General features: G+C 53.4%; 3 protein-coding genes across 4 annotated transcripts in view; all 3 read right to left on the reverse strand.

The window, feature by feature from the left end:
• Nucleotides 1-677: 677 nt before the first annotated feature.
• Nucleotides 678-2,100, reverse strand: LOC128076131 (thymosin beta-15A homolog). 2 transcript variants are annotated; one of them, XM_052673484.1, is made up of 3 exons: nt 1,976-2,100; nt 1,634-1,738; nt 678-1,190 (listed from the first exon to the last, which is right to left on the reverse strand). In XM_052673484.1, exons 1-3 carry the CDS (start codon nt 2,097-2,099, stop codon nt 1,153-1,155), a joined length of 267 nt encoding a protein of 88 aa, XP_052529444.1. In that variant the 5' UTR covers nt 2,100; the 3' UTR covers nt 678-1,152. The 2 variants fall into 2 exon arrangements, with proteins under 2 accessions (XP_052529444.1, XP_052529443.1); XM_052673483.1 differs by having other exon boundaries at nt 1,910-2,033.
• A 2,332-nt stretch (nt 2,101-4,432) lies between these two features.
• PRPS1 (phosphoribosyl pyrophosphate synthetase 1) lies at nt 4,433-15,076 on the reverse strand. Its single transcript, XM_052673478.1, has 7 exons — nt 14,777-15,076; nt 12,710-12,893; nt 12,263-12,361; nt 10,519-10,643; nt 9,233-9,406; nt 8,021-8,180; nt 4,433-6,294 (listed from the first exon to the last, which is right to left on the reverse strand). Exons 1-7 carry the CDS (start codon nt 14,896-14,898, stop codon nt 6,202-6,204), a joined length of 957 nt encoding a protein of 318 aa, XP_052529438.1. The 5' UTR covers nt 14,899-15,076; the 3' UTR covers nt 4,433-6,201.
• A 4,304-nt stretch (nt 15,077-19,380) lies between these two features.
• FRMPD3 (FERM and PDZ domain containing 3) overlaps nt 19,381-26,310 on the reverse strand; it is a 43,985-nt gene continuing 37,055 nt past the window's right edge. Inside the window, exons 16-17 of the mRNA XM_052673452.1 lie at nt 24,730-25,542; nt 19,381-24,209 (exon numbers count right to left, since the gene is read on the reverse strand). Coding sequence (XP_052529412.1) covers nt 21,346-24,209; nt 24,730-25,542 — 3,677 coding nt within the window. The 3' untranslated portion in view covers nt 19,381-21,345. The remainder of the gene's footprint in view (nt 24,210-24,729; nt 25,543-26,310) is intronic.

A 26,310-nucleotide genomic window follows, 5' to 3' on the forward strand; every position in this document is an offset into this window, starting at 1 on the left:
GGGCAGGGAGGGAGGGACAGTGTTGGTAGAGAGCACTTTTCTGCAATGATCCTCCCCTTGCTGGCCAACCTTCCTCCTGCAATGAGGACATTTGGGGGTCTTTGCCCTCAGAGCCAAAGATAACAAGAATCAGGTGAGGCAGCTGCTAACTCCCTGCCCGTCCCGTTGGTGGAGACAGTCCCCGTGTTTCTGCCATCAAAGCTGCTGGTCTGTCTGCTCCCATCTCTGCAGGCACAACAGTCTGGCAGGTGACCCTGGAGCAGGTGAGGAAGTCTTGGGAAACCTCAGCAGAGCCCTGGGGATGCACACAGAAACTCAGTGTGCCGGGCCAGGAACAGCTGAGAGGGTACCAAGCCCATCTCTGAGGGCTGCAAAAACCTCCTTCAGCCAAAGGCAGGGGCTGAGGCAGGTGAGGGAAGGGCTGTGCCAGGCAGTAAGGGGACGGACACAGCACCCGTGGGACCTGGGCCAGCGGAGGAACCTCCAGCCCAGCCCTGCAGCAGTGCTTTGGGCAGAGGACACAAACTGCTCAGAGCAGCAGGTTCAGTCCCCACCCTGAGCTGGCCTGCCCCTGTAGGGATCTCTCTGAGCAATGCCAACCTCCAGCCCTGCCCTTCCCACCCCCAGGGCTACACCTGAACCTTCCCCAGGGAAGAAGCCACAAGCCAGGAGGGAGGTTGTTATACTTTTGTTTTATTTTATAATAAACTTCTCATTTTTCCCCAAGGAAGACAAATTGTGAGTGAGGTTACAGAACACCATCAGCAAAAAGGATGACATCGAGGCCACAGGGTGGCCAGAAAGGATCCCACTCCCCCAGTGCAGAGCTCTGTCCCCAGGAGCCTCCGCAGCCTTTGCTCACCTCCCCACGCACCAGAGCAAGGTCAGCACGGTCAGCAGGCATCAGCTGGGCAGCACCCATGGGGTTGGGTTGGGCTGATGGATCGGGGGGCCACACTTTGTGTCCCCCACTCACCAAAGCTGCCAGCGAGGCGGGGCAGTGGGTCAGACGATACGGCTGTTTTCTAGACGTGTACATGATGGAAGTTTAAAAAAAAAAAACCCACAAAAAACAGATGATTTAATTCATAGAAAAGAAAAACAAAAAACAAAAACCAATCAAGTGGTGGCTCTTCCTGCCAGACCATCGCTCTAGGAAGACTTCACGCATTCCTTCTCCTGCTCGATGGCTGTAAGAGAAGAAGAGAGCTCCATTAACCCCCACGGCTGCTCCTCCGTAGGAGCACCCATCGGCTGCGGAGCGATCGCTCACAGCCCGGCAATGGGTTTTATTGTCTGAACCCAACAGCAATCAGAGGGCAGCGAGCATCATCCCGCAGCTTCTCACCGGGATACCCCACCCCAGGGCAGCACCTCATGCACGGGACGTGACCCACAGCGGCAGGGTCGCAGCACACTGTGTCCCAATGGTGGGTACAGCACAGGGAGCGCCACAACCCCCCCTCCCGCCCCCGGGCGCGTTTTTCTGCGTTTTTCTCAGCTGCTCCGACCGCCTCTCCCCGCAGATTCCTCAGCAGTGAGATCAGCGCCCGGGATACCCGCATCTCCAACCGTGACCGGACAGCCCCCCCCCCCCTCCCCCCAGCCCCGGCTCCATCCCCTCCGCACTCACTCTCCTTGGAGGGCAGCGTGTTCTTCTCCTCCGTGTTGGTCTTTTTCAGCTTCTTCTTATCGAATTTCTCCACTTCCGACAGGTCCGGTTTGTCGCACATTTTGCCTATGAGACCCGACCCCCCCCGGTTCGTATCAGCGGAGCTCCGCGCCGGGTGGGCACGCAGCACCGCGCAGACAAAGGCCGCCCGCCCGCCCGCCCCGGGGCGCCGCCCCACGCCCGCTTCCCACCACGGACAATAGCGCAGGGCGGGGCCCTCAGCCACCCCGCACCCACCGGGGACCCCCGCGCGACCGCAGCGCCCCAAGCTCCAACGCTGAGCAGAGACCCGCCCGCACGGACCGCTCGTGTTCCGCTCCTCCTCCGTAACCGCACCGCTCCACTCCGAGCTCCCCAGGTGAGACTGAAGCATGCCGCGTGGGGCGGCGCTTTTATACCCCGGCCGCCGCCCATCCCGCGAGCCCATTGGCTGCTCCGCTGCCCGCGGTGCACGCTGGGAAACGTAGTCCGCGCACCGCTTGCCGCCTCCGCTTCGAGAGCTCTGGGAGAACTCCAACTCCCGTGATGCCCCGCGGCGCGGGTGCGTGTGTGCACAGAGCGCTGTGCCGCACACCCGTACACACGGCTCCGTGGGAAGGAGGGACCCCCGGGGGCTCCGATGCGGCAGCGGCCCCGCAGCAGGGCTGGGTCGGGGAGGGGGGGGCACAGCGAAGCCCCCTCCGCTCGCAGTGCCCGCAGGGCTGCGCTCTGAGCGGCGCTCTGCAGCCCCGCGCCCTTTGGGCACAAAGCGGGGTTCCGCCGCTCCCGCACAGCCGTACGGCCGTTTCGGACCCATCCCGCACAGCTCAGCTCCCAACCCGAGCTTTTTCCCACGGCAAATTCACCGTGCCCGCCCCTCACAGCCGGCCCGGCCTCGTGCTCGCGGCTATTTCTGCTTTCAGTAATTCACAACGACGGAACCGAGACAGCCAGCAGAAAGGAGGAAAGCGAAAGCAGCCCCGACCCGAAATAGAGCAGCTGCCAGCCATCTTAGCTGAGCTTCAAACCTCCCGCAGCACGCGGCTACGGGCCACGACGGCCATTGCCTGGAACGCTCCGCTCCCTGCTGCAGGAAGGAGCCCGGCTGTGAGCGCGGAGCTCAGCCTCCTGCAGGGCATCCGCACGTTTTTCTAGCGAGGGAGAACGGAGCGGCCCGCAGAGGCAATGCATGCAGCAGGGCTGCTGTGTTACAGCAGGGCACGGCTCCTTCCGCCCACCGATTTCACTTCTCCTCACTCTGAGCCCAGGCAGAGGCTTTGAGCAGAAGGGCTTTGTCAGCCCTTGCACTTCCCCATGGAGGCACATCCTCCATTCTGCTGCAACAGCCCACCTCAGAGACACGGCTCTTACACGGCAGCAGGAAGATGCTGGTGAGAGCAAACTGGGACGTGCCTTGTCTCGCTCCGAGTCCTGCTGCCCGCCAGGCACAAGTGGCCAACCCAGCAGCACGGCCATTCCCAGCCTGAGCATTACCTCCAGATAACCGAGCTGGGCTAAGGCACGTTTATGAGTGATGCATTCCTTTGTGCTGCCGTCGCTACCGGCACTTTGCAGGGCAGCTGATGCTGCTGGAGCAGACCCTGCTCAGAGCCCTGCAGCACCCCCCAAGCTGTAGGGCAGCACGAGTACAGCTGCCTGAGCTGCGCTTGTGACCAAGGCAGAGAGGGAGAACGCTTTTCCTGTCCTGTGTGCATGCAGGAAGGGCAAAATGAGACCTGATACTTTGGTATCGCAATGGTCGCTCCTAGGCAGCCAGTCTTTTCAAATAGGTTTAGCATTTGGAAATGGAGTAGTTTTTTAATTTAAGGACGAAACTTTTTATCCTGGTGTGCGATCCTCCTCATCTGAAGGCCTGCAGTGCAAAACCACTTTATTTCCCTGCAATAGCCCTCACGTCCTACTCATCACCCATCCTTTGTGCAGCTACAGCACTGCCATGCAGATCTCTAAGTCTGCACTGCTCCCCCTTCCTCCAACTTTTAATTGAAGCAACTAAGGAAGCTGGACATGCACACCAGCACCATTAGGAGCCCTTTGAAAGGTCCCTTTTGAGAGAACCTTGTGCTGTGAAGCTCACGTTCCCAAGGAACTGAGCCTGTTCCACCACCATCCCCACACTGCCCAATTTGGGGGGGGGGAAAAAATCCACAATTCAGGTATTCTGTACTGACCAGTACTGAACTATTTTACAGCAGTGGTCTTCAGCAAAGTCTGCCTGAGGCTGCAGCTCCTGCTGTGGTGCTCCAGCATGAGCAAGACGACTGCTCTGAGGTCAAAGACCTTTCTCCAGAGCTGCCATCTCCTTCCCTCCCATTTCACTTATGCTTTCTGGGTCTACAATAGGCAATAAGAGAGGATCATGGTTCAGGTAAACAGGTGCTTCTCAGAACAATCCTGCTGTCTCAAATCATTAGCTTTATGCACAATGCTTCACTATTCTTCACTCATGCTTGCTCAACTATTCAGGTTTTAACCACAGCTGAACACTGATGTGAACAGATCTGCTCAGATATGTAATTGCACAGAACAAGACAAACTGCACTGCCACAGCTTGAGCCCACAACATCAGAGGCAGACAGGAGCCACGGCTCCCAGCAGCTCAGCCCTAAGAGTGAGCACAGCAAAGCAGAACCTTGCAGTCAGCCCTGCTGCTAAGCCAGGTGAGCTGCCAAGGTCCCTTCCCCCCCATGTACCCACATCACACGGACACACACCATTTTTTCAGGCTTTTCAAATGCACTTATAAGCAGAGGCTACGTGTTGTGGTTTGTTTTGTTGGTTTTTTTTTTTTTTTTTTTAAATAAAAGTTTAATTCCTTCATCAGGTCACATATTTAAACACAAATGCTGCTGCAAATCCTCACACTGCTGCTCTGACGTCCTGGCTCTCAGCTCCCGAGGCGTTGGCAGTGCAGCAGCAGGGCTCCAAAGCAGGAGGCAGGAATTGGGCTCTCGGCACAGCTCAGTGCAGGATGCAAAGCAAAGCAAGGGATGCACGTTCCAGACAAACACCAATTCTTATACAAAAAAAAAAAACCAAAAAGAAACAAACAACCAACAACCCTACACTGTAATAGAAGTGTTAACATCGCCACAGGACAGGAAATCTAGGAAGGGAGAGGGGAGAAGTTCTCATTAAAAGGCACAGCTGAAGTCGTACTTCCCAGATCTCGACCACCTCTTTTCAGTCAGTTCCCCTCACAGCCCAGTAATCCTCCCGATGCCATGCTATTTACCCCAGCAAGTCATCTCAAGTTCCTTCTTTTCCCTTTTCCCTTCCCCATCTCACAAACAAATCGAGGAGGAGTGCTTATAAAAACCAGAGCATGAAACAGCTTGACCTGTAACACCATAAGAGTCCAGGAGAGACATTGTAAGATTGTCTGGTACAGTTACTACGCGTTCAAGTTTTGGATGATACTTATTTTACACCCAAGAGCCTCAGCTGACTCTCATTTTGGTATTTCTCTTTCGGGCACCTCGCTGCCCATCAGATTGGTTTTGGATTTGCAGTTTTCCCAGTGCTGTGTAACACGAGCCCCTTCAACCCACTGCCAGAGGCCAAGCTTCTGCAGGGTGGAGAGGCTCAGCTACCAGAGCACTGGTGAAAACAGACCAAGATACACGTGCACAGCATGTCCAGGTGCAGTACAGCACACAACACAGTCCTCCAGTCAGTAGCAAGGCTAATGGGAACTTGTGAAATGGAAGAACTGGTTTTAATCTACCCTAAAACCCACAGCCCACAACCAGCAGGTGCCCTCTGCATAAGAGGGAGAAGAATACTTGCCCAAGGAGCACCTTCACCACTAAGTTAACCCAACAGCAAGGCAGTTCTGCAGACCACACTCTCAGCATTCTGTTGTGCAACACATTAAAGGACATTTCTTCAGTACTGAAGGGGAATTCAAGTCTGCAAGCTACACCGACCTCCTTTCGCAAGAGGAAGGTGTAGCTGAACCAGCCCCAGGTGTGAAACACCTCCCAGGTGTCCCCAGGGCTTCAGCTACGGTCAAAGCTTGGCCAAGACAAGTCTTCCTCATCCCTCTTGAAGAGCTGGCAGCTGTAGAGCAATACGACAGCAGCCTTTGGGGCCCTCGTTGTACATCCAGACCCACACGTCCTAGGGAGATCTACTTCCCTAACAATTCAGGGTGTGCACACCAGGTCATCTCACCCTGCCCACAGACAAACCCTCTTCCCCACTCCCCAAAACAACTGTGGCAACGCACCATGTGTCAGTCCTGCTCTCCACAGATCTGCAGCACTGAGCCAATCCTACTGATGAGCCCTCAGTGCACAGGGTTGCTGGCAGAGCTGGAGTGTTACAGAGATGAGCTTTTTGCCCCAGCCTCCCCATGCTGGGGTCAGAACCAGTAAGCCTGACTTAAAGCAGGAGGAGCTGTGGAGAACTGCACTGGAACAAGCAGAGTCTTCTACTGGACTTTACAACAAGCTGAACAACTTTTGGTTTAAAAAAAAAAAAAAAAAAAAAAAAAAAGCCATACAAGCAGAAGCTGGCATCAGTTGTTATAAAGGGACATGGCTGAATAGGTAGGAGACAGATTCCCCATTATGAGTCCTCCTGATGGCTTCCGCAAGGATCATTGAGATGTCAATCACCTGGAGGGGAAAGAGACATCAAAGCTGTGAGAATGGCTGCTAAGGCAAGGAAAAAAATCATTCAAGAGTGAACTCAGTGCCCCACATTTGTGCTGGATCAGATGAAGACAAATTAGAGTTGTACACGGCGCAGGCTTTTGCTTCTCTGTCCCTCTGAAGACAGTGCACATAAAGCACGACAAGAAACCCTTCAGTGGTGACCTTTCCCAGGATGACAATCTGTTGCCTTTCTCTGCTGAGACTCCTTAGACTTTTACCCCATTCCATGTAGCCTGGGGCTGTCTGACTCAGTCTGTAGTTGCAGAGAAGTTCAGGGAGTTTACAGCAAGACCAAGATTACTTCCCTGCAGTCACGAGGCTTTACCATTGCCACTGCAAGGGTTTATCAGAGATGAAGCTACACTGCTCCAGTTCAGTGCCAAGTTACACAAGTGCTGGCTCCACCTGGTGGGGTAAACCAGTTAACAGCAGAGAAAAAAAAATCAAGCTTCAAACTCCAGCTCTGAACCCAGCATTTAACACTTCAGTACAGTGCAGTCTCTAAGAAGCACTATAGATGTGGTGCATGAATTAAGTGAAGTTCCTATTTAATATTTTCTTTTTCCTGGATAATTTGCCTAAGAAGGAAGGGGGGAAAAAAACAAACCTAAGAGCTGCAGCAGCAGACAGAAGATGGGACTTAGAACTGCTACAGTTCTTTACTTCCAAACACTGAACAGCAGAGGTTACTGTAAAGGAGTGACATGTGACAGCCTGCAGAACTACTGCCCTCATCTCACATGCTTTTGTCCTATAGATCTGTGCTGGGAATTCAGTGCTTAGGATGCCCCTGACTGTGTGCACTACAGCAGTATCTTCACAAGCTGCCTGTTTTCATGGGGACAGCAAAGGGGTTTTCTTTCTCTTTCCTAAACACCTGAGCACTGTGCTGTGGAGCTGCCACCTGCCCTCAGCCAAACCAGCACAGCGTGTGCACGGAGTGAGGCTGAGCTCCCTCTTAGGTCACTTTCAGCTGTTATCATACACACTGTTTTCCCACACCTCTTCCCCCCCTGCACAAAATACCTTCTCATAAAAAGGACATCCGGATAAAGGAATTCACATAAAGGGTTGGTTATAGGCCTGGAAATACAAGGCAATGTTTGAAGTTGTCACAGCCTTTCAAATCTTGCTTTTTCTTTCCCCCCCGACTTGTTGTTATGAACTCAGTAGCTTCTCTGATCTCCCAAAGGCATCAGGAGAGGCAGCAAGAGCGAAGCTTTTCCCACAGAGACCAGAAATCCCTCCAGACAGCTTCTTCTGACCTTTCTTTTGTGGGTAAACAAGGCTTGCACCCCATACTGTGGTGGGTGATGATTTCACAAGTGACATCAGCATCATTATCAGCTTGAGAAATTCCTACCTACTGCTTTCTGCTTGAGTACGTGTCCTTTGCATGCAGCACCCTCTGCAGGAGTGACAACTGCTTGCATACATTGTGCCCCCCACGTGATCAGTAATCTGCTCTAGGTAAGGCAAGCACAGAAAAAAAATGACTTCTAAGTCTACCTGGATAAGCAGGTTCCTTTCATAGGTGTCTGCTAATTAGAACACAACACTGGTCAGCGCTGGGAAGCTGCAGTCTGGTGATACCGCTGTAAATCCTACACAGTGGTGGTGTTTTCCCCACCAAAAGGGAGGCAGACAAATGGCCTGTCTCCAAAGAGAAAAAGGAGGAGATGCTCACCTGGATTTTAGGGCACTGCTTCATCTTGTCCTCCTGGGGTATCGTGTTTGTGACTACCACTGCCTCAAAACAGGCGTTATTGATCCGAGAGATTGCCGGCCCAGAGAAGATCCCATGAGTTAAGATGGCATAAACTTTGGTGGCTCCAGCTGACACGAGTCTGTGAGCAGGGGAGGGGGAAGAAGAGGAATGAAGAATTACTAACCAGCATTAAAATGGGTGCAGGGAAGAGGTTAAGCCACTGCAACGTGGGGAGGCAAACAGTCAAACAAGTACCATAAGATCCACCACAAGCAAATTACACACTGCAACAGCATCTATCAGCCCTGGGATATTTGGGTCGTATCACACAAATCCACCTTCTGACTTCTGCCAACACAAGGGGGCAGGTGTTACCAACTAGTGGCTCTTCTAGTGCAGACAGCTGATATCAAAGCCTGGGAAGCTTAGTGCTAATAGAAATTCAGATGTGTGATATTAAGTTGATGGTTGAGACAGCATTTAATTATATCAGAATCAGTGTTGGCAACCTGTCTATGTTAAACTCAAGTGCGAGAAATCGAACATCACTACACTCACCATCAAGAGCAATACCCACCAGCCATCCCTGGATACGTGCTTTCAAATAAGAGGAGCCCACCTGGCTACTCATACAGTCAGAAGTTCAGCTACACTTCTCATTTATTTTCTGTGGGGGATGGAGCAGCTCTCCTATGAGAAAAGCTTGAGGGAACTGAGCTTGTTTAGGTTGGAAAAGAGAAGGCTCTGGGGAGACCTCATTGTGGCCTTTCAGTACTTGAAGGGAGCGTATGAACAGGAGGGGGAACGGCTGTTTGTGAAGGTGGATGGTGATGGGACAAGGGGAATGGTTTCAAAGTGAGACAGGGGAGGTTTAGGATGGATATGAGGAGGAAGTTTTTCCCCCAGAGGGTGGTGAGGCACTGGAACAGGTTGCCCAAGGAGGCTGTGGATGCCCCATCCCTGCAGGCATTCAAGGCCAGGCTGGATGTGGCTCTGGGAAGCCTGGGCTGCTGGTTGGTGACCTGCACACAGCAGGGGGTTGGAACTGGATGAGCACTGTGCTCCTTTTCAACCCAGGCCATTCTAGGATTCTACCTTGTGAAACTTCACATACAAATCAATGAGTTCATTAGCCATCCCTAGTAATAGTTGGTTTTTTGATTGAGGAAAGCATCAGCCAGCCCTACTCACTTGTCTGCAGCGTGACAGATGGTGCCACACGTGTCTGCCATATCATCCACCAGAATGGCCACCCTGTCCTTCACATCACCCACCAGCACCATGCGATCCACCTCGTTGGCTTTCTTGCGCTCCTTGTGAATGAGGGCGAAGTCTACATTCAACCGATCTGCAATGGAGGTCACTCTGAAGAGAGAACAGTTTCCAAACCACTCTTAACTCCAGGGCAGCTTCAGTCAGATCTCGAACTGAAAAGATGCTAAGATTGCAGTAAGGGAAGCTGTCACCACATCTGCTCACTGCTCCCCGTTGTTAAATGTGACCACAGGAAATCTTCCCTGGAGGGACTCAAGCTTTATCTACTGCTACTGATGAACAGTGATGTAAAAGCTTCACTGGTGAGAAATCAAAGGGTAGCTGGCTGACTTGGCACTTGGTGACCTGCATTACACAACAAGGAGCTGAACACACAGAAGGCCCTGGCTGACACACCTGGGCCACAACGCTGCTTCAGAAAGGCACACAGCTTGGCTCTTTGTAACAGATAGCTGCAATCATTCCAGAGTGTGTGGCTCAGCTCAGCACACATCAGCATTTTGGTGCAACGGTCTCCCAGATTCAAGAGTTCACCTGCTTTACTCCGCTGCTCATGTGTAACCATTATACAGAAGCAGCAAAAATCAGCCTTGTTTCTCACTAATCTGACACCGTTCCAAACTGCCCACAAACTGCTGTTCATCTGCAGCAAGATGGGATTTTGTCAGACCATCTTAGCAGAAATGTGCTGTGACATATGCTGCTGCTCTTAAGAATTGTCTATCGTCTCTGCTCTCAGGGAAGAGGACGAGCAGCAGCAGGCTGAAACCACAGCAAGCAGTTAAAATTAAGAGCAATAAAGCAAGAAAATGCCTCAGCAGACTAAATACCTCAGAGAGAACAGCCTAGCTGAAAATGCATTATTATCCAGCACGAATACCTTGTCTTGGCATACGAGCACGAGCTACATGATCCTCTCCTTTAACATGCATAATTCCCTTCCTAGAAAGAACAGTTTTAGTCTGGGATGTAGTAATTGGACAACTATCCATGCAGCTGTGATTCTAGAATCTATTTCCTTCTCCATGCAGCTCAAGAAACCTTTTAGGTATTCCGCAGGGAGAGTCACTGACTGCTCTTCCCTTGCTGCAGCCAGCTGGCAGAGGGGGAACATGTCTTCAGAGCAGGGTCACAGCTAGCTACAGGCACACTCAGGAATTCAGGTAGAGGAAGCAGCATCTCTGCTCGCTCTGACAGCTCACCTCTTGGCTCCACCAGCATCTGGTGAAACAATGGTGCAGTTCTTCCACTCGGGAATATTCTCTTTGATCCATTTCAGTACAGCAGGTTCAGCATACAAGTTATCAACAGGGATGTCAAAAAAACCCTGCAAGAAAGATGACAGGAACAGATGCAGCTGAAGGTCACATTCCAGGACCAGAGATTGGAAGAAGATTTCTACGTTATCAGGCACACAGCCACAGCATTTTCTGCTTCCCTATCTACTCCTCTCAGTGGAATGGCATATACACAGAACAGTGGTAAGACTGGAACCAGTTCAGCAGTGTAAGTAACACTTAACAGCTGACACTTTACAACATGGAATTAGTTCTATCTCAAGGGGTATAGAAAACCAACCTCAAAACATGGCAAAGCACCTGGTTGCACAACTGGACGCTGACCCAGCAGACTGCTCAGGTAAACCTCAAAGGTCACTAAAAGCTGAAGTTACTGCTGCACAGGGAGCAATGGACAGGAGCAGGGAGCAATGCCCAGCACAACAGGCCTTGTGCTCAAGGTGCAGGGGAGCAGATCCTTCCTACCATCAATTCTGGGTTCAGCAGCCCCACACATCCAGGCTGAAGCCAGACGTGCTGGACAATGATCTACACAGCACCAATTACTCAACTCAAACTCATCAGTGCTGCTGAGAGGTGATCCTCATGGCAGACATTGCTGCTCCAAGATGCTCAGGGAAAAGGAACACCATTGCTGGGCTCTGAGATCTTTTGTATGAGAGTGCAGCTGAGACTTTCATGTTCTGAGATGAAGAATTTCTGGGCAAACACCACCAGAATTTACACTGACATGTGAGTGGCTGCATTTTCAATCATTAAAATGACAGCAAGCCCACCTACTTCACCAGGCAGCAGAGAGCTGACCTCTCTGGATTCAAAATGCTTGCACCAATACAACAGATGTGCTACAACTGTCCCAGGTGTAAACTGTTCTTGGTCTCACAGCTTGTTCAAGGTGGAAAGAGGCAAAAGGCTAACAGCTTGACACCTTGCTGTCCATCCTCTCCCTGCTAAACAGCTCCTGCTGGTTCAAAGCAAGCCCCGGTCAAAATTCCAATTGCTCTGTTGAGATGGCTCACTTCCAGCAAAGCCATTGTTTTCCATTCACCAGCAGCTTGGGAAGGGATCAAAGCCAACTGCAGAGGAAGGGTGGGATGGATACAAGCAGAGCTGCCCATCTCATCAGCAGCAAGCTTTCATATAACTGTCCTGGTCAGCTGAATGCTCGTAAGCAGCTGTGCCAGCACACCTGGAGGCTGTGGGAGCTCAGGGCAGCAGTACTGTTACCCGCTGTGTCAGGCAGCACCACTCACTCCTCCCTGACTGTCCTGTATTGGAAAGCTCTGCTCAATATTTCAGAACATTAAATAAAACCATTCTCCATCTGAAATTCCTCACGGGACCAATTAAGAACACAGAGTGCCCCCGTATGGTGACTGAGTTGCACGGATCATTTACTAACCAACACTCATTTATACAGGGCTCGTTATGCGTGGTCTGGTTGAGAGCAGCTACAATTTTATTCACAGAGGAACCTGTTGCCCACCTCCCCACCCCCTTCTAACTGACCCTACAACTCCCTACCAGCCCCGTGCTCTTATGTGCTGACTGCTGCTGTAGCTAAAAAAAGCAGATGACAGGAAAGCCTGCAAGGCAGTAAACAGGCTCAGATGGGAGCAGCCAAGTGCTTCCTAATTTCAGTTCCTACCTGAATCTGAGATGCATGCAGGTCCATTGTGATTATGTGATCTGCTCCTGCCACAGACAGCATGTTTGCAACCAGCTTGGCAGAGATTGGGGCTCGGCTCTAAGACAGGAAAAAAAAAACAGTATTTAAGACAAGTTTAACTCCTTCATCAAGACGTGAGCCTTCCACCCCTAGGCAGTGATTCACAAGCAGTTACTAAAAGCAGCGCTCATTAACATTGCATCTTTTCATCAGCTGCTGATTACAGGTTGGTGTACTTTCGAGCAGAACTACATCTTTGTGAAGATGAATCTGCACTTCGATGCCCTCGGGTTGAAGTTAAATTAAGTTTTATCTCTTCCTCCACATATTCAATTTCAGCTAAGCCCTGGCAGGCAGGCAGGCCTGCCGGCCTATCCTTGCATGCACACATCCTTCCCCAGCAGAACCCCTTCTTCAATCCCTTACCTTGTCCTTTTTGTCCTGCCGAGCATAAGGGAAGCAAGGGATGACAGCTGTGACTCTGCTGGCTGAGGCAATCTTGCATGCATTTATCATGATAAGGAGCTCCATCAGATTGTCATTGATTTCCCCACAACCACTCTGCACAATGTAGACGTCCTCCCCACGAACGCTCTCTCCTATTTCCACACTGGGAACAGATGGGGAAAGAAGAGATGGATCCAAACAGGAATTAAAGCTGCAGTCATTATCTATGCCTGCAGAGCGACCAAGGGGCTGCAATCCTGAGGGTCTGTGGGTGACAGCACCATGTAATCACGGGTGTTTGGCACAAATGCTGTTGCTTGTTTGCTCAGTAGCTATTTCACAGTATTAGCTGCTCACATTTAATGGTTCAATAAGGCTGAAAGCGCTCAGCCTCTGCTTTTAATCTCAATGCAAGCTGAGCATGTAAACCCCCTCAAACAGTTCCTGTCCCCCCAAATCACAGAAGTACAAAGCAGCAGTGTATAAAGGAAGCAGGGATGATGGCCAGTCAGCAGGGAAAGCCAAGCCAAGCTCCCAACAGAAGCCATGCTGCAGCAGATTATTCTATTAGAGCCCTAACAGCTTTTCACTGCTTTGAACAGAGAAGCCCTCCAGCTTTTCACTTTGGAAAGGCTTTTGGGGTTAATTTCCTCCTGGATGTAATGCACACTAATCCCTGCTGATGAAGGCACTGAACACAAGCCAAAGGTCCTGTTTGCCAGCAGCACGCCGCCAGCTCCAGCGCGTGTGTCGGGACACCTGCGCCCAAAGCAGGGCTGCAAGGCACGCAGCCATCTCAGGCTTCCTCAGCTTTGAGGCTCCTGTAGAAATGCTGTACAAGATGAAGCCCTAAGCGCTGCAACAGTAAAAGTTAGAGAAGCCTGCCACAGATATGGAAGGAACCCAGAGTCACTCTAAGGAGGATAAATCCTCCCCCAGTTTCTCCCAGTGCTGGCGATGCTCACATCCTGCAGCAAACTCTGGGAGCAGGCAGGCAAGTGATAACCCCACAGCCCTAATGGTATTGTGTTTAGAGCACCTGAAGGCAGACCTTCAATTTTATTCATTTCTCATTTTATCCTCCCCCTTCAACATGTTTTTATTGAACACCAGGCCTTGCTGCTCTACCTCCACCAGCAAACTGCTAACTCTAGACATCTTGCCATGCTTATTGCTCTGGTGGAGACCTACTCAGTGAGCAAACACCAGAACTAACAGCACACACAGTGCCATCTCCTGCTGTACTTTAATACCAGAGTTTAACAACTAGAGCCCATTTATTGTGTAAGAGCACAACTGAACTGTTCTGCTTTTTCTTTCAGCACGGGCCTTGAGTTGACAGAGGTAAATAAGAAACCGACTGGATGTTTAAAACCCACATCAGTGCTCATACAAGGACCTGCTGGGAGGGACGGGGACGTGAGGACAGAGCAATGACACTGCTGTCCATCACACACAGCCCTACCACACCTATGTGCACAGCCTCAGGGCAGCAGTTCCAACACCACGAGATGGAAACAACTCACGTCTGTATGAGACCGTCCCTGGCCATTCAGGATTCCTCCTATCACACTGGCTACGGCACATAGGGTTAATTTCCTCCAGATATCCCCCACCTCGGCATACGTTTCAGCCTCTCCTTTCTCCTAACTCCACACACACAGTGAGGCTGCGGCTCCCGGGGCTCGTGGGGAGGCCCCGGGCCACGTGTGTGCCGCGCCCCGCTCACCTGCACCGCACCTCTAGCCCCGCCCCAGCCCCTGTAGGGGCAGCCCCGCACAGAGCCGCCAGAGGGCGGGGAGGGGGCGGCCGCGGCGCCGGGCCCCCCGCCTCAGGGCGCTCACGGGAGCCCCGCGCAGGGCCCGGAGCCGCCGGCCCATGTGTGAGGCCCGCGGGGCGCGGCCGCCCCCAATCCCGCCGTGCCAGGCCGCCACCCGCCGCGCACTACAGCTCCCAGCAGCCCCCGCGCGGCGGCCCCGCGGAACCCGGGCCGTCGCCGCCGCGCTGCCCGCCGGGAATTGTAGTGCGGCCCCGCCCCCGCCTCACCATGTCTCCTGGTTGCTGAACTTCTTGGTCACCACCTTGCCCAGCTCCAGGCCCAGGCGGTCGGCGATCTTCTGCGACAGGTCCTGGTGCGAGCTCCCGCTGAAGATCTTGATGTTGGGCATGGCGGCGGCTGCGGCGGCGGGAGCGCTGCCCTCCTCCTTCTCCTCCTCCTGCTCCCCGCTCCGCCTCGCACCGCGGCCCGCTGCGGCGCTGGGATCCACCCGCCTCCTGCCAAGGGACGCGGCAAGGAGAGCGCGAGCCACGCCGGACGCGGCTACTCCGCCATCTTGCCCCTTCCCGCCAGCCGCGCGGGCCCTTTATAGACTCCTCGCACTCCGACGGACACGCCTTGGCGCTCTTTCATTGGCTAGGCGGCCGTCGGGGGAGGGCTCCATCCCGGCGCTCCAATGGTGTGAAAGGTGCGGTGGGCGGGGCTTGGCCTGCCCTGCCGAGCGCCCAAACAACGGCCGTCGCTGGGGTGCAGCGAGGTGTGCGCGCGTCCTCCCCAAGTGGGCGGGGCGGAGGGCAGGAGGAGCCGGGTGATTGGCCGCTGCTTGTCTGCCTGCCCGGCGATTGGCCAGAGAGGCCGTGGGGATGGGGGGGGGGGCGAAGTTGGCCACGCGCTTGGCGCCCCCCCACCCCCTCCGGCCGCCATGATGGATTCCGCCCTAGTGCTTGGAAGGGGCCGTGGTGGAGTGGGTGCAACCCGCGGCAGATCCAGAGAACGGGAAGGTTATGGCCCTTTGCCTCCAGTTTGTTGCTAAAAATGTCTCATTGCGATAATAAAGCGATAAAACATCGGTCGGATTGGCTGCCCAATGTTCACATGGGATGGGTGGGCATTGCTGACAGCACGTTGCTGCCATTATTCCCTGTGAACAAGTCCTGCACTTCAGTCCGTTTTCATCGTTCTTAGCATGTGGGCACTTCACACTTCACAGCAATTTGGGTTAATTGTGAGAGGAACACACACCCCCCCGCCCCCCCCCCCCCATGGCTGTGTGTAACTGCTTCTCCTCAATACAACCTGTGGTTATCCTGTGGAATAATGCATTTCTGCGTCTAGATTTCAGTGATAAAGCTCTATATTGCAAAAACAGCCTCGAGGCCTCTCTTCCCTACACGCATCCTGCAGGGGGTTTGAAGAATTTGGGGATGGATAACTTCCAGTCCTTGACATGTTTGATTCTGAGCCATTTCCTTCGGCCTTGGCTCAAATGGAGCTTTTTTTCCCCCTACATTGCACATCCCTGTTCCTCCAGAGCTCATTCCTGAGCCCTCCTCTGGGAATCCCAGGCTGATGCACACTGCAGTGCACAGCAGTGCCTCTCATGGATGAGCTCCCTTGGTTTCCCTTTTGCAGTCCCGGTTTTGTCATCACCTGCCATCGCAGAGATGGGATTCTCATACAAAAGATGAAATTAGATCCCTAATCTTCTAAATAGGGCCTCAAGAACTTCTCTCATGTCACACGATAGGAGTGTTTTCAGCATCCCCTGCTGCCTCCGGTGCTGCAGCCACCCAGACTTCTTCAGAGGGTTGGACAGCACGGTGGATACCAGGACAAAAGTCCATCCATCTTAACGATTTATTGTTCTTAGAACAGGATAATGAGAGGTTTTATTGAGGAGAAGCTTTTAAGCAGCCTGCAGCTAAGACCTGGTTAAACAAAGGCAAGGAGCTTGCTCAAGAGGTTCCTCTCCTTCAGCTTTCAAGATGGGTTTACCTGGATCTGCCTTCAGCTGGCTGCAGGCAGGGGTTGGGTGGCTGAAATCCAGTCTGGCTGTCAAAGGGCACTCAGGAGAAGGTCTGCAGTTCAGTAAGGCTGGATGTGAAAGTGGATGGGAATAGTTTTTAAAGTGCCGAACTGAACGTGTCTTGCTTCGGTTTGAAAGGCAAATGTAATAAACCTAATTACCTCCTTCCAATCTAAGGAACTGTATTTAATTCCCATTTGGTTTACCTCATGGAGAGGCACTCGTTGGCTTCGGTGTTGGAAGGAACTATCCTGAAGCCTGAGCTGCTGTGCTCCCCTTTGGAAACACACTGGTGTCCACCTGCAGGGATGCTGAATGCACAGGAGTGGCACTGCTCCCTTTTTATTTACCCGAGAGCGTGGAGGTTCTCTCAATCAGAGATGGCATTGCATTCCCTGGCCTGGCAATCTATTTTCCAGGAAGTTTTAAGCGGCCCATTAACGCTATCGAATTTCACGGCGATGCCAATCAAGACAAGTGGCCCTTTTCCCTCTCCTGCCACATTCCTGCATTCAATTGCTGCTCAATCACCACCGCTCATCACCATCGTCCGTACGTGCACCAATCATCGCCACCATCAGAGACCCATTTCCATGGGCCAAGTGTTTACAGAGAGTTTTGTTTCCCTTGTGGGCCATGCAGTTAATGAGTGACACTCGGTAGGAACAGCACGGCTCTGCCCTTTGGTGCTGGAATTCACCGCATCCAACGCATTCACCGCCGTGGGTCAGGGCCCATCTCTACTCTTGGGGTGTTCAGATGTCACTCTCCAATATTCTCACTTCACAATTCAGCAAATCTTATCATGGGCTCCGGGTGCATTTCTGCTGGCTGCTCATTTTCTGCTGTTTCCCCGCCTCTGTCATTTTTTCACAGGGATTATTTTCAGATAAATTCCCTTTCTGCTACTGCCAAACCCTCTAGGATCAAATGAGAGCCGTCTTGTTTCCGGATCCTTACTGACTCTATTAGAACAACTCCATTCCTTCCTTTGAAGAGGAAAATCACTTAATTGTAGGTATCCCATTGGTTCCAGATTGGCTGTGTGTAGGAACGGAGGTCACCCATACTACACAGCTACACACAGCATCACTGAACCGGACTTCAGTTGTCAGGAAAAGGACTCAACCATAGGAAACTGCTCCAGGCTGGATGTGGCTCTGGGCAGCCTGGTCTGCTGGTTGGCGACCCTGCACATAGCAGGGGGTTGAAACTGGATGAGCACTGTGGTCCTTTTTCAACCCAGGCCATTCTATGATAAGAAGCAGTGCAGATTTGGAATTACAAGCTCACTAACAGTCCTGCCTGGTCCCTTTGAATATGTTCCTAATTTTTATTGTGTGATTGCTACCCAAAATCAGGAAGATGGGGTTCAGCAACAGGATATTATTCCTGTGCTGAAATCTGCTGTTTAATCTCTTTGGATTTAGGAATATTTCCAAGGTTCTTTTCAAAGTGGGATTTGGTGGAAGCTCCTAACGGTGCTCTGGGTCTCATGGCTCACCTCAGGGCACGCATCCAGAGAGGACAGCACTGGGAATTCTGCTGCTTTTAGCACAGCCTGTTTGCCTTTTAATGACTTTATAGTTCAGCTGCAGAAAACCACCCTGTTTGCTCCTTCCCTGGGGAGCTGGCTGGGACATCATGCCCCGTGCAAGCTCCTTGGCTGCTAATGCCATGGAATTACCTAGCCTGACACAGAACACGTCTGGAAAACAGCTTCCCAAAATCCATACGGGTCATTTTCTAATACTCTGAATGAGGACGGGAGGTGTGGGAGAGCTGGGATACCTGCAGACTTTTCCCTTGTCCAGATCTAAGCCGTGGTTGACCCAGCCAGCTCTGCATTGCTCAGGATGTCTTACATGGGAGTAAAGCAGCCCTGTGCTTTAAGAGAGGATAAAATCTAGCAGTTCATCATTTATCTTTGCATTGGCACGGCCTTGAGCCTGTAAATGTGACGTGGATCGCTGCTTGCAGGAACGCAGACAGGTGCCCAACACAGTGAGGTCACTGCAGAGCAGTGAGAGCAGCATGGTGACAGAGGCAGGGATGCACCATCCTGGGGTGTGTGCTGGAACCGCTCCTCCCTTCTCACAGGGACACCCAGCTGTCCCCAGAGCCTGCACAGCCAACAGCAGCACGTAAGGCATCATTCATTTCCACTGCCGTGCTGATTGCCCGCTAGATGGTACTGAGAGCTCAGCACCGGCTCCAGAGCTGCTGGTGGAAGTGCCGGCTGTCAGTTCTCAGGCTCTCTGTGGTGTTAAAGAACCTCTTGGCTTTTTCCAAGGTTTCGATCCATCCCCAGCTTTATAAATAGTCGTCCCAGTCAGTGTCAAGCACCGTTTGTTATGTCAGCATGAGGAATGGTGTGATGCGGATTAAAATAACCAGCCTGGGGGCACAGAGAGTGTGTGTGCACTGAGGCTGCTGCTATCTACGCTTTAGACAACACATTCAGCCCCCGTACAGAAAGTGGCCCAGTTCCTGAGGCTGTGTGCCCGATCTACATCAGACTTGTGTGGCCCTGCAGGCTGTAAGGTATGCAGAGGGCAACATCAGCACCTTCCTCCCCGGTGTCACGCCAGGCAAGCCAGGCAAACCACGTCCCCAGTGCAACCTCACCTGTAGCTAGGAGACTGTTTGCACAGCTTTTGCATCAAACCTGCTGCTCTGTGCCCTCCTTTCACAGCCCAGCACCGACCATACGTGCATTTCTATAGCAACAAAAGGACGAAGCTTGTGAGCGCTTCGCACAGAACAGCCCGACTTCAAAAATGAAAAAAAGACCCAACGTGCTCTTTTGGATATTAAGATGAATATATTTAATCTTTCTTGTTTGTAAAACAAGACATAAATTTGTGTATATATATATATATAATTTATATATATTTTTTTATATATACTATATACAGACGATAAAAAATTTTTTCCTCTGTATGAGACTGAGAGATTTATGGAGGGATGATGTAGGCATCACGGGGAGCTTGAGGAAACTCGGAGCTTTGAAATAGATAATTGAGGGGGAAAAGAAAACCACAGCTCCCTGTCGGCCCTCAGCGTTACTACAGGCTCTGCCCACCGTGGACTGAAATCCAAATTGGCTCTTCCACTGTATATTTGCTACATGGTTGTGGAAAGCAGGAGGCAGAAGGCTCCCCTCTGCCTTGCTGACAGCAATGGCCAAAGCCCGTTATTGCACTTGGTAGAGGATGCGCACGTTAAAAAGCACATTGTGCACTTCCATAGCTCTTATGGAAGAACGAGAGATTTCAAATGTGCATATTCATTAAAAAAAATAATAAGAATAAGGATGGGAAATGATAGATCCTGTGGAGATCCCTGACCGTGTGCTCAGCCAGCCACGGGGCAAGCTCGTGGGCTTTGGCAGCCCTTTCCCCTCCTCCTGTGATCTCCCCTTCAGCCTGAGATGGGTGCAGGGAGCGCAGGGAGCCCTGACCCCCCGTGTGCATGAGGTGTGTTGGGTGGCATGGCGAGGTCCATGCGATGCTTAACCTTGCTTTTTCTCCTCCTGGCTGCTGTGTTTTGGAGGGTGGGTGAGTGCACTGAAGCACCAGTTAAGGCGGTCTGATTGATCGGGTCTAGAAGCTAGATTGGGAGTAGGAGGGCAGCCCCCGGGGTGTGAAGGAAAGCGATTAGGAGTTGTTTTACCATTCATCTAGGAGTAAAAAAAGGTAAAGAAAGGAAAATCAAACAAACAAAAAACCCAACCCGACTCTGAATAAATAACCATTATGTGATACTAAGCAATGTTCCTCATGGCAGTCGGTCCAGTGAAGACAGAAGAAGGCTTCCAGCCCCTGGCGAGGAGGGCAGGAGCAGCACTGCCTGGCTGAGGAGGAAGCCATGCCTCAGACCAACCCGACCTGGGCTCCTCTCCCACGGGCACTGTGAAAGAAGGCGGGAGGAGAGGGGCTGGGCTGAGCCTCCAAGGCACAGACCTGCTCTGGAGAATGGCATGGAAGAGGTCTCCTCTCAGCTGCTAGCCCAGCTGCTGGCTTGCACTGGTCACACAGCGATCCAGGTCTCTGCAGGCTTCCTAGCATGAACACGGCCATCCAGCAGAGGATGGGGAACGACTCCCTGCTCACACAGCATTGAGCTGCTGCCTTTCTCAGGCAGTGCCCGTGTACAGGATTGGGCCATCAGCGCCTAAACTGTGGGAGTAGAGCCTGCTGGAGGACCTAGCCCTGTCCTAGGAACGTGGCATCCTTTCCCAAGCCTTCGTGCAGCAGCAGGGAGTTGCATCCCAGAGATGCCTTCTGCTGCTAATTACATTGCATCTGTGGGCCAGGAAGACCCTGGAGGCAGAAGAGCTGTTTACGTGGCAAGACACTGGTTTGGCTCCAATGGGACCGCTGCCCAAGTGAAGCCGGGCGGCATCAGCTCAGTCCCTGCTCACTGCTGGGCACCACGCACCGTGACACAGGGGACAGTGCCAGCTCTTTGCGCGAGGGAGGCCCAGAACCACTCAAAACCCAGCGAGCGTGGCAATGGGATGACTGTGCCTCCCGAGTGCCGGAGGACAAGCAGTGCAGCTGCTTGGGACCCCTGGCACGCCGTCTGCACAGCCTGCAACAGGGCGTGAATCTCCCTTTCCAAACACCACCAACGTTGCCATCTCTTCTGTCGAGAAACAACGTCTTTTTCGCTGCGGACCTCAGCGGGCGTGGGCTTTCCCTGCAGACAGACAGACAGACAGACAGACATCCTCACCAGACCTACGCGATACAAGAACCACTGACACACAGCCCGGCACACACTGGCCTGTTGGCTTCTGCAGCTGGTTTACTTATTGATCAGCGTCTTTAGGGAGCGTGTGAGCGTGCTCATAACAGTGGCAACCGTGGCGGACTGGCGGGCGAGCTGCTCCACCGTCTGCTGGTGGCTCAACATTCTGGCCGTGGATTCCTCCGCCGCCCGCAGGAGGAAGGTGTAATTTCTCACCACTTCCTCCACCTTCGTCAGCAGCTCTTGGCGCTGGGACTCCGAGCGCACGATGTACACCAACCTCACGAACGTCTCGATGAGGCTGCTTAGCACCTGGAAGCTGCTCGTGATGGCGGACAGCATGTGGGCAGGGCTTTTGTCAACGGCTGCCACGCGGCGGCAGGACGCCCGGAACTCCTTGAATTTGAGGGCGAGCTCTTGCTTGTACTCAGCCAGCTGGGAGATGTAGAGTTTGCAGTCCCGGACGTCGGGGCTCACCACGCACTGCCGCAGGATGGTCAGGAGCTCGTTGGTGTCCAGCTGCACTTGCAGAAACCCATTGGGCAAGCTGTAGACGTGGCCTCGAAGGATGTTGATCTTTGCCAAGCTCCCCTCAAAAGTGGAGGTCCTTAAATCTATTTCCTGGGTTTGACCGTCGTTGGGACTGCTGCAGGCTGTTGCATCGAGGACCTGAAGCGTTCTGCTCATCACCGGGACCATCTGGTTGTCCAGCTTCATTCCCGGCAGTATCTGCATGGGGATGGAATAGGACAGCTCATCCTTCTCGCTCCCGTCATCTGCAACATCACATTTCCTGTAGTAGAAGCAGTACCGGATGGAGCAGCACTTCTCATCCTCCACGTCTTCATCCCGCAGCTCCGCAGGACTTGGATACAGCTCCTCCTGGACAGAGAACACCGCCGAACCTTTCTGGTTCTTTTTCTCCTGTGCTATTTGGACATAGGACGGATCAGCCACCCCAGCGGCTTCCTGGATTTTGCTCTTTAGAACAGGACAAAGGATGCTGGGCTCAGACTCCTTCTGAAGGCCTTTCTGCTTGGCCGGGTAGATGTTCTGGTAGATGTCAGAGGACAGGGATGTCCTATCAGTCTTATCTAATTCACTGACACTGTAGCGACGCAAGAGCTTCTTGTACTGCGGAGCTCCCATGCATTCCCCTCGGGAGGCACACGTTGTCAAACAGGACACATCGTTTTCTGGATCTGACCGGTAGTCCCTGGACTCTAAGCTCGTCGATCGTATCCTCTTGCCTTTGGGAGGGCTGCTCATGCTTGTCAACCTAATGGCTTCCGCTTGCTGCTGGTCATCAGTGACCTTATCCCTGCCGTGCCTCTCCAGTTCTGGCATCACCAGCTGGCTGGGGGGTGGCCTCACCCCCCTGCAAATCCGCTTGCAGTCACAGCTGCGCCTTTGCTCCCTGGACATCCCTGGGACTTTTTGCACAGGACTGCTCCTTAGCTGGCAGCTGCAGCGCCCGGGGGCAGGAGGGTGCAGGTACTCCTGTGGCGGGAGGTCACCTTTGCTCTTTGGCTTGAGCAGCTCTTCCAGGAACTCCAGTTCATACTGCTTCACTTTCTGCAGCTGGGCCTGCCGCTCGTCCGTCTCCTTCTTCAGCCGGGTAGGAAACGTAGCAGAAAACAGGTTCCTCAACCTGAAGGGAGCTTTTGGAGCTTTGGGTTTAGCTGGGATGTCAACATCTGCCTGGGTGGCCTCCAGGATCTTGTCTACTTTTTTGGAAGGCACAGTGCTGATCTGCAGGCTCTCAGACCTGGGCACCAGCTGGATTGGCCCCTTGGAATCCTCACTGGTGCTCCTGAAAATGCCAGCAGGTGATGCAGAGTGCGGGTTGCTGCTCTCGGCTTTTAAGCTTTTGGCTGAACTCTCCTGTTGCGTTTTCTCTCCTTGGTTTGAAGGAGCCACGTGTTTTTGAAATACAAGATTCATGGCTTCCCCCCCTGCCTTCTGACAGGGCTCTCCGCTCGCTGCTTTTCCCTGGGTATCTCTACTCACCTTTTGCTGGAAGCTTTTAGAGGCAAAAGTCTTACCAGGCATCGTTTCTTCACCTCCTGAGGTGGGATGCAAAGCTTCGGCCTTACTGCTATGAGCTTCTATAGGACTCGGAGAAGCTTCACTGTACTGCTGTTGAGAGAGTTGCTGTTGCTGCTGACAGTGGCACAATGGCTCTGCAGTTAGCTGACCTCCTTTAAGTTTCGAAGGCTTGTTGCTGGCTGACACACAGCCACCGGTCCCATTCACGGTCTTGTCTTCTTTTGATGCTGCTCCCACTTGAGGGGCTGAGCCTTTAGCATTTGCCACTTGCTGCAGAGCAGCTGAAATGATGGCTGGAGTCACACCACTTTTCTGATCCAGGAGGAGTTTGGGGCTCGGCAGAACCTCTTTGGGCATCTTCTCTTGTAGATCCTGTGACTGCTCTCTGTTTGGTGCAGCTGTGGTATGCAGAGGTCCCTCAAAGGCAGCTTTTGTGTGGCCTGTACCTTTACATTCAGAGCCTGGCACCGGAGCCCCTCTGTTCTGCTCGCTACGCTGGGAGGTGAGCACTGGCTGGGCAGCCACGGTGTAACTCTGCTCAACGCTCTGCTGCTCCTGTTTGCTCTTGCAGTTGGTAAGGCTGGGATTTGGGTGAGAAAAAGCTGGCTTCGCTGAGGAGCTTGTCTCCTGGCGGGTGAGGGCATATGGTGAGGTGAGGACAGCCTGGGCAGCACAGCTCTGGATTCGGAAAGGCAAGTCCTTTCTGGCCAGGAGGTTCTCTTTGTTGATGTGCTGAGCGAGGAAGTAGGCTGCGTTCTGGTGCTGCTTCATAGCAGAGACCATCTCTGAGACATCGGTGAGCTCTGAGGAGTTGGTCTCATGGCCAGAATCCAAGGATGACTCAGGTGTGATGGCAGCCAGGACGATAAGACCTGGAGAGAGACACAAAGAAAGCCCCACAACAATGCTTGCGCTGCACCACTGTGGGGAGGAGAAAGGAACCCATTGCGGCAGGAAGGCCCCAGTGCAGCAAGCAGCAGGATCCCATGGGAGACCATTTAGTCACTTCCCCCAAGTAAGAGTTAATTCGTTTAAGAGATCACTGGCTTGCTAGCTCCATTCACCTCTTGGCCTGGGAAGAGGTCTTGGGAATGGTTCCAGTGCGAGTGAGAGCAGGGCTGCAGGGAGGTCTGTGGAGCAAGAAGGGAAACCTGGCAGCAGCTGCTGTGACACAGTGAGAGGGCAGCAGAGGGAGGGCAGAGCCGTGCTGCGGGGCTGCCTGGTCCAGAGACTGCAGCGTGCCCCGGGCAGAGCTCGCCTGCAGGAGCTGGGTGCCAGCCTGCAAAGGCTGAGGGACGTATGGGAGAAGAACAAAGGGAAGCATGAAAGGAAGGACGTGCTGTTGGAAAGAAAGGTTAAAAGGGAAAAAGAAAGGCACGGCCGTTCCGCTACCTGCTGTCTGCTGCGGCGGGGGATGCGGGCAGTCCTCAGAAGCAGCCAGAGCTTCCAGCGCCTGCAGGGTGGACACCAGGGCATCATCCAGCTCCTGGGCATGGTCCCGCACCGTCCGCGTCTGCACGCTGTCTATCAGCGTGACGGGGATCTCGTCGTACAGGATGCTGCACAGGTGCCGGCTCTGCTCCTGGCCCTGCGCGGCCGCCCGGCGTTTGGGGTCGTCCTCATCCGAGCTGTTGTCCCGGAAGCCGGGCGGCGGGGCGGCGATGGCGGGGAGCAGAGCCGTGGCCTCGTCCTCTTCCTCATCACTACCGGGAGGGGGGAGGGACATCAGGTCCACCATGTTGTCGCGGGCGCCGCCGGCTTTGCGCGAGGCCAGCCGGCTCCTGAGCTTGGCCTTGCAGGACGCGCAGTAGAAGTGGGCGGCGTCGCCCCGCGGGTGCGTGTCGATGGTGTGTGCGCGGGCACGGCTGGCGTGCCGCTCGCGCTCCGGGCCGTCGGGGTCGCGCTCGTTGGCCACCCCATCGTAGCCTTGGCCGGAGCTCTTGGACGTGGGGTCGGATTTGGTCCTGGGACGGGTTTCCTCGAAAAAAATCAGGTTTTCATTGATATCCGTCCTGCTCTCTCTCTCCTTCCTCTGCTCTCGCATGTGCAGGTAGCAAAAGCTGACGAGCTCCGGGTCCGAGGCGCGGGCCGCCCGAGGCCTGCCGGGGGGGGGGCTGTCGGTATGGCCCCCCACGAACCCGCCCTCCTTCTTTCCAGCGTGCCCCGCCGCCGTGGGCCGGGGGAGGTGGTGTGAGTCCATGTAATCTAAAGCCAAAGCACAGCAGAGCGTCAGGAGCGGCGGCGGGCAGAGGGGAGATGAGGATGGGAGAGCTGCTGCCCACCAGGTGGGTTCCGCGTGCTCTCTGCCCTCTGTCCTCCATAAACGCAGGGTGATGGAGGCATTGGCTTCCCCACCGAGCGTGGGTTATTAACACAGAGCTGTCGGGTGTGTTTTAGTATGGCTTTTATGTGAGTCTGGCAAAGGCTGGCACAGCTTGATGGATGTAGGAGCAGCTGAGCCTCAGCCAGCAAAAGCCCACGGCACGCCGACAGAACGCACTGCTTCCTGGGGCTCTGCAACGACCACACAGCTAAATCATGGACGTTTTATGGCGTTAAATATTATGGTGTTTAGGATGGGAAAGTCTCAACCCTAAAGCTGTTTTCTCTTTTTTCTTTCCGCTGGGAATCGATCAGTGACATCACAGACCTGCAGCACCGCCGACCACTGCCCTTTTTTGAACCGCCTTCGGATGCTGCAAGATCTCCGTGTTCCTTCCTCCCCACCTCCCCACATTTCTTAAACAAGCCACAGCGATTTCCTTTAACCTTTCCTGACAGATCTGCTTCCTAACTGTATCAGCCTGCTTTCAGCTCCCAGCTGGGCTCAGTCCAGGCTGGCCAGCTGAGCAAACAGCTTGTTTCTGTGCTGCACAGCAAGCTCCTTTGCAGGGAGGCAGGAGCGGGGCTGCCCAGCACAGCCAGCACCTCAACCTGGAGCTGCCTCTCCCAGCCACCACTGGGACTCAGAGG

This window comes from Tympanuchus pallidicinctus, unplaced genomic scaffold, assembly GCF_026119805.1.
Source record: "Tympanuchus pallidicinctus isolate F22 unplaced genomic scaffold, pur_lepc_1.0 scaffold13, whole genome shotgun sequence".
NCBI classification, from domain to species: domain Eukaryota; kingdom Metazoa; phylum Chordata; class Aves; order Galliformes; family Phasianidae; genus Tympanuchus; species Tympanuchus pallidicinctus.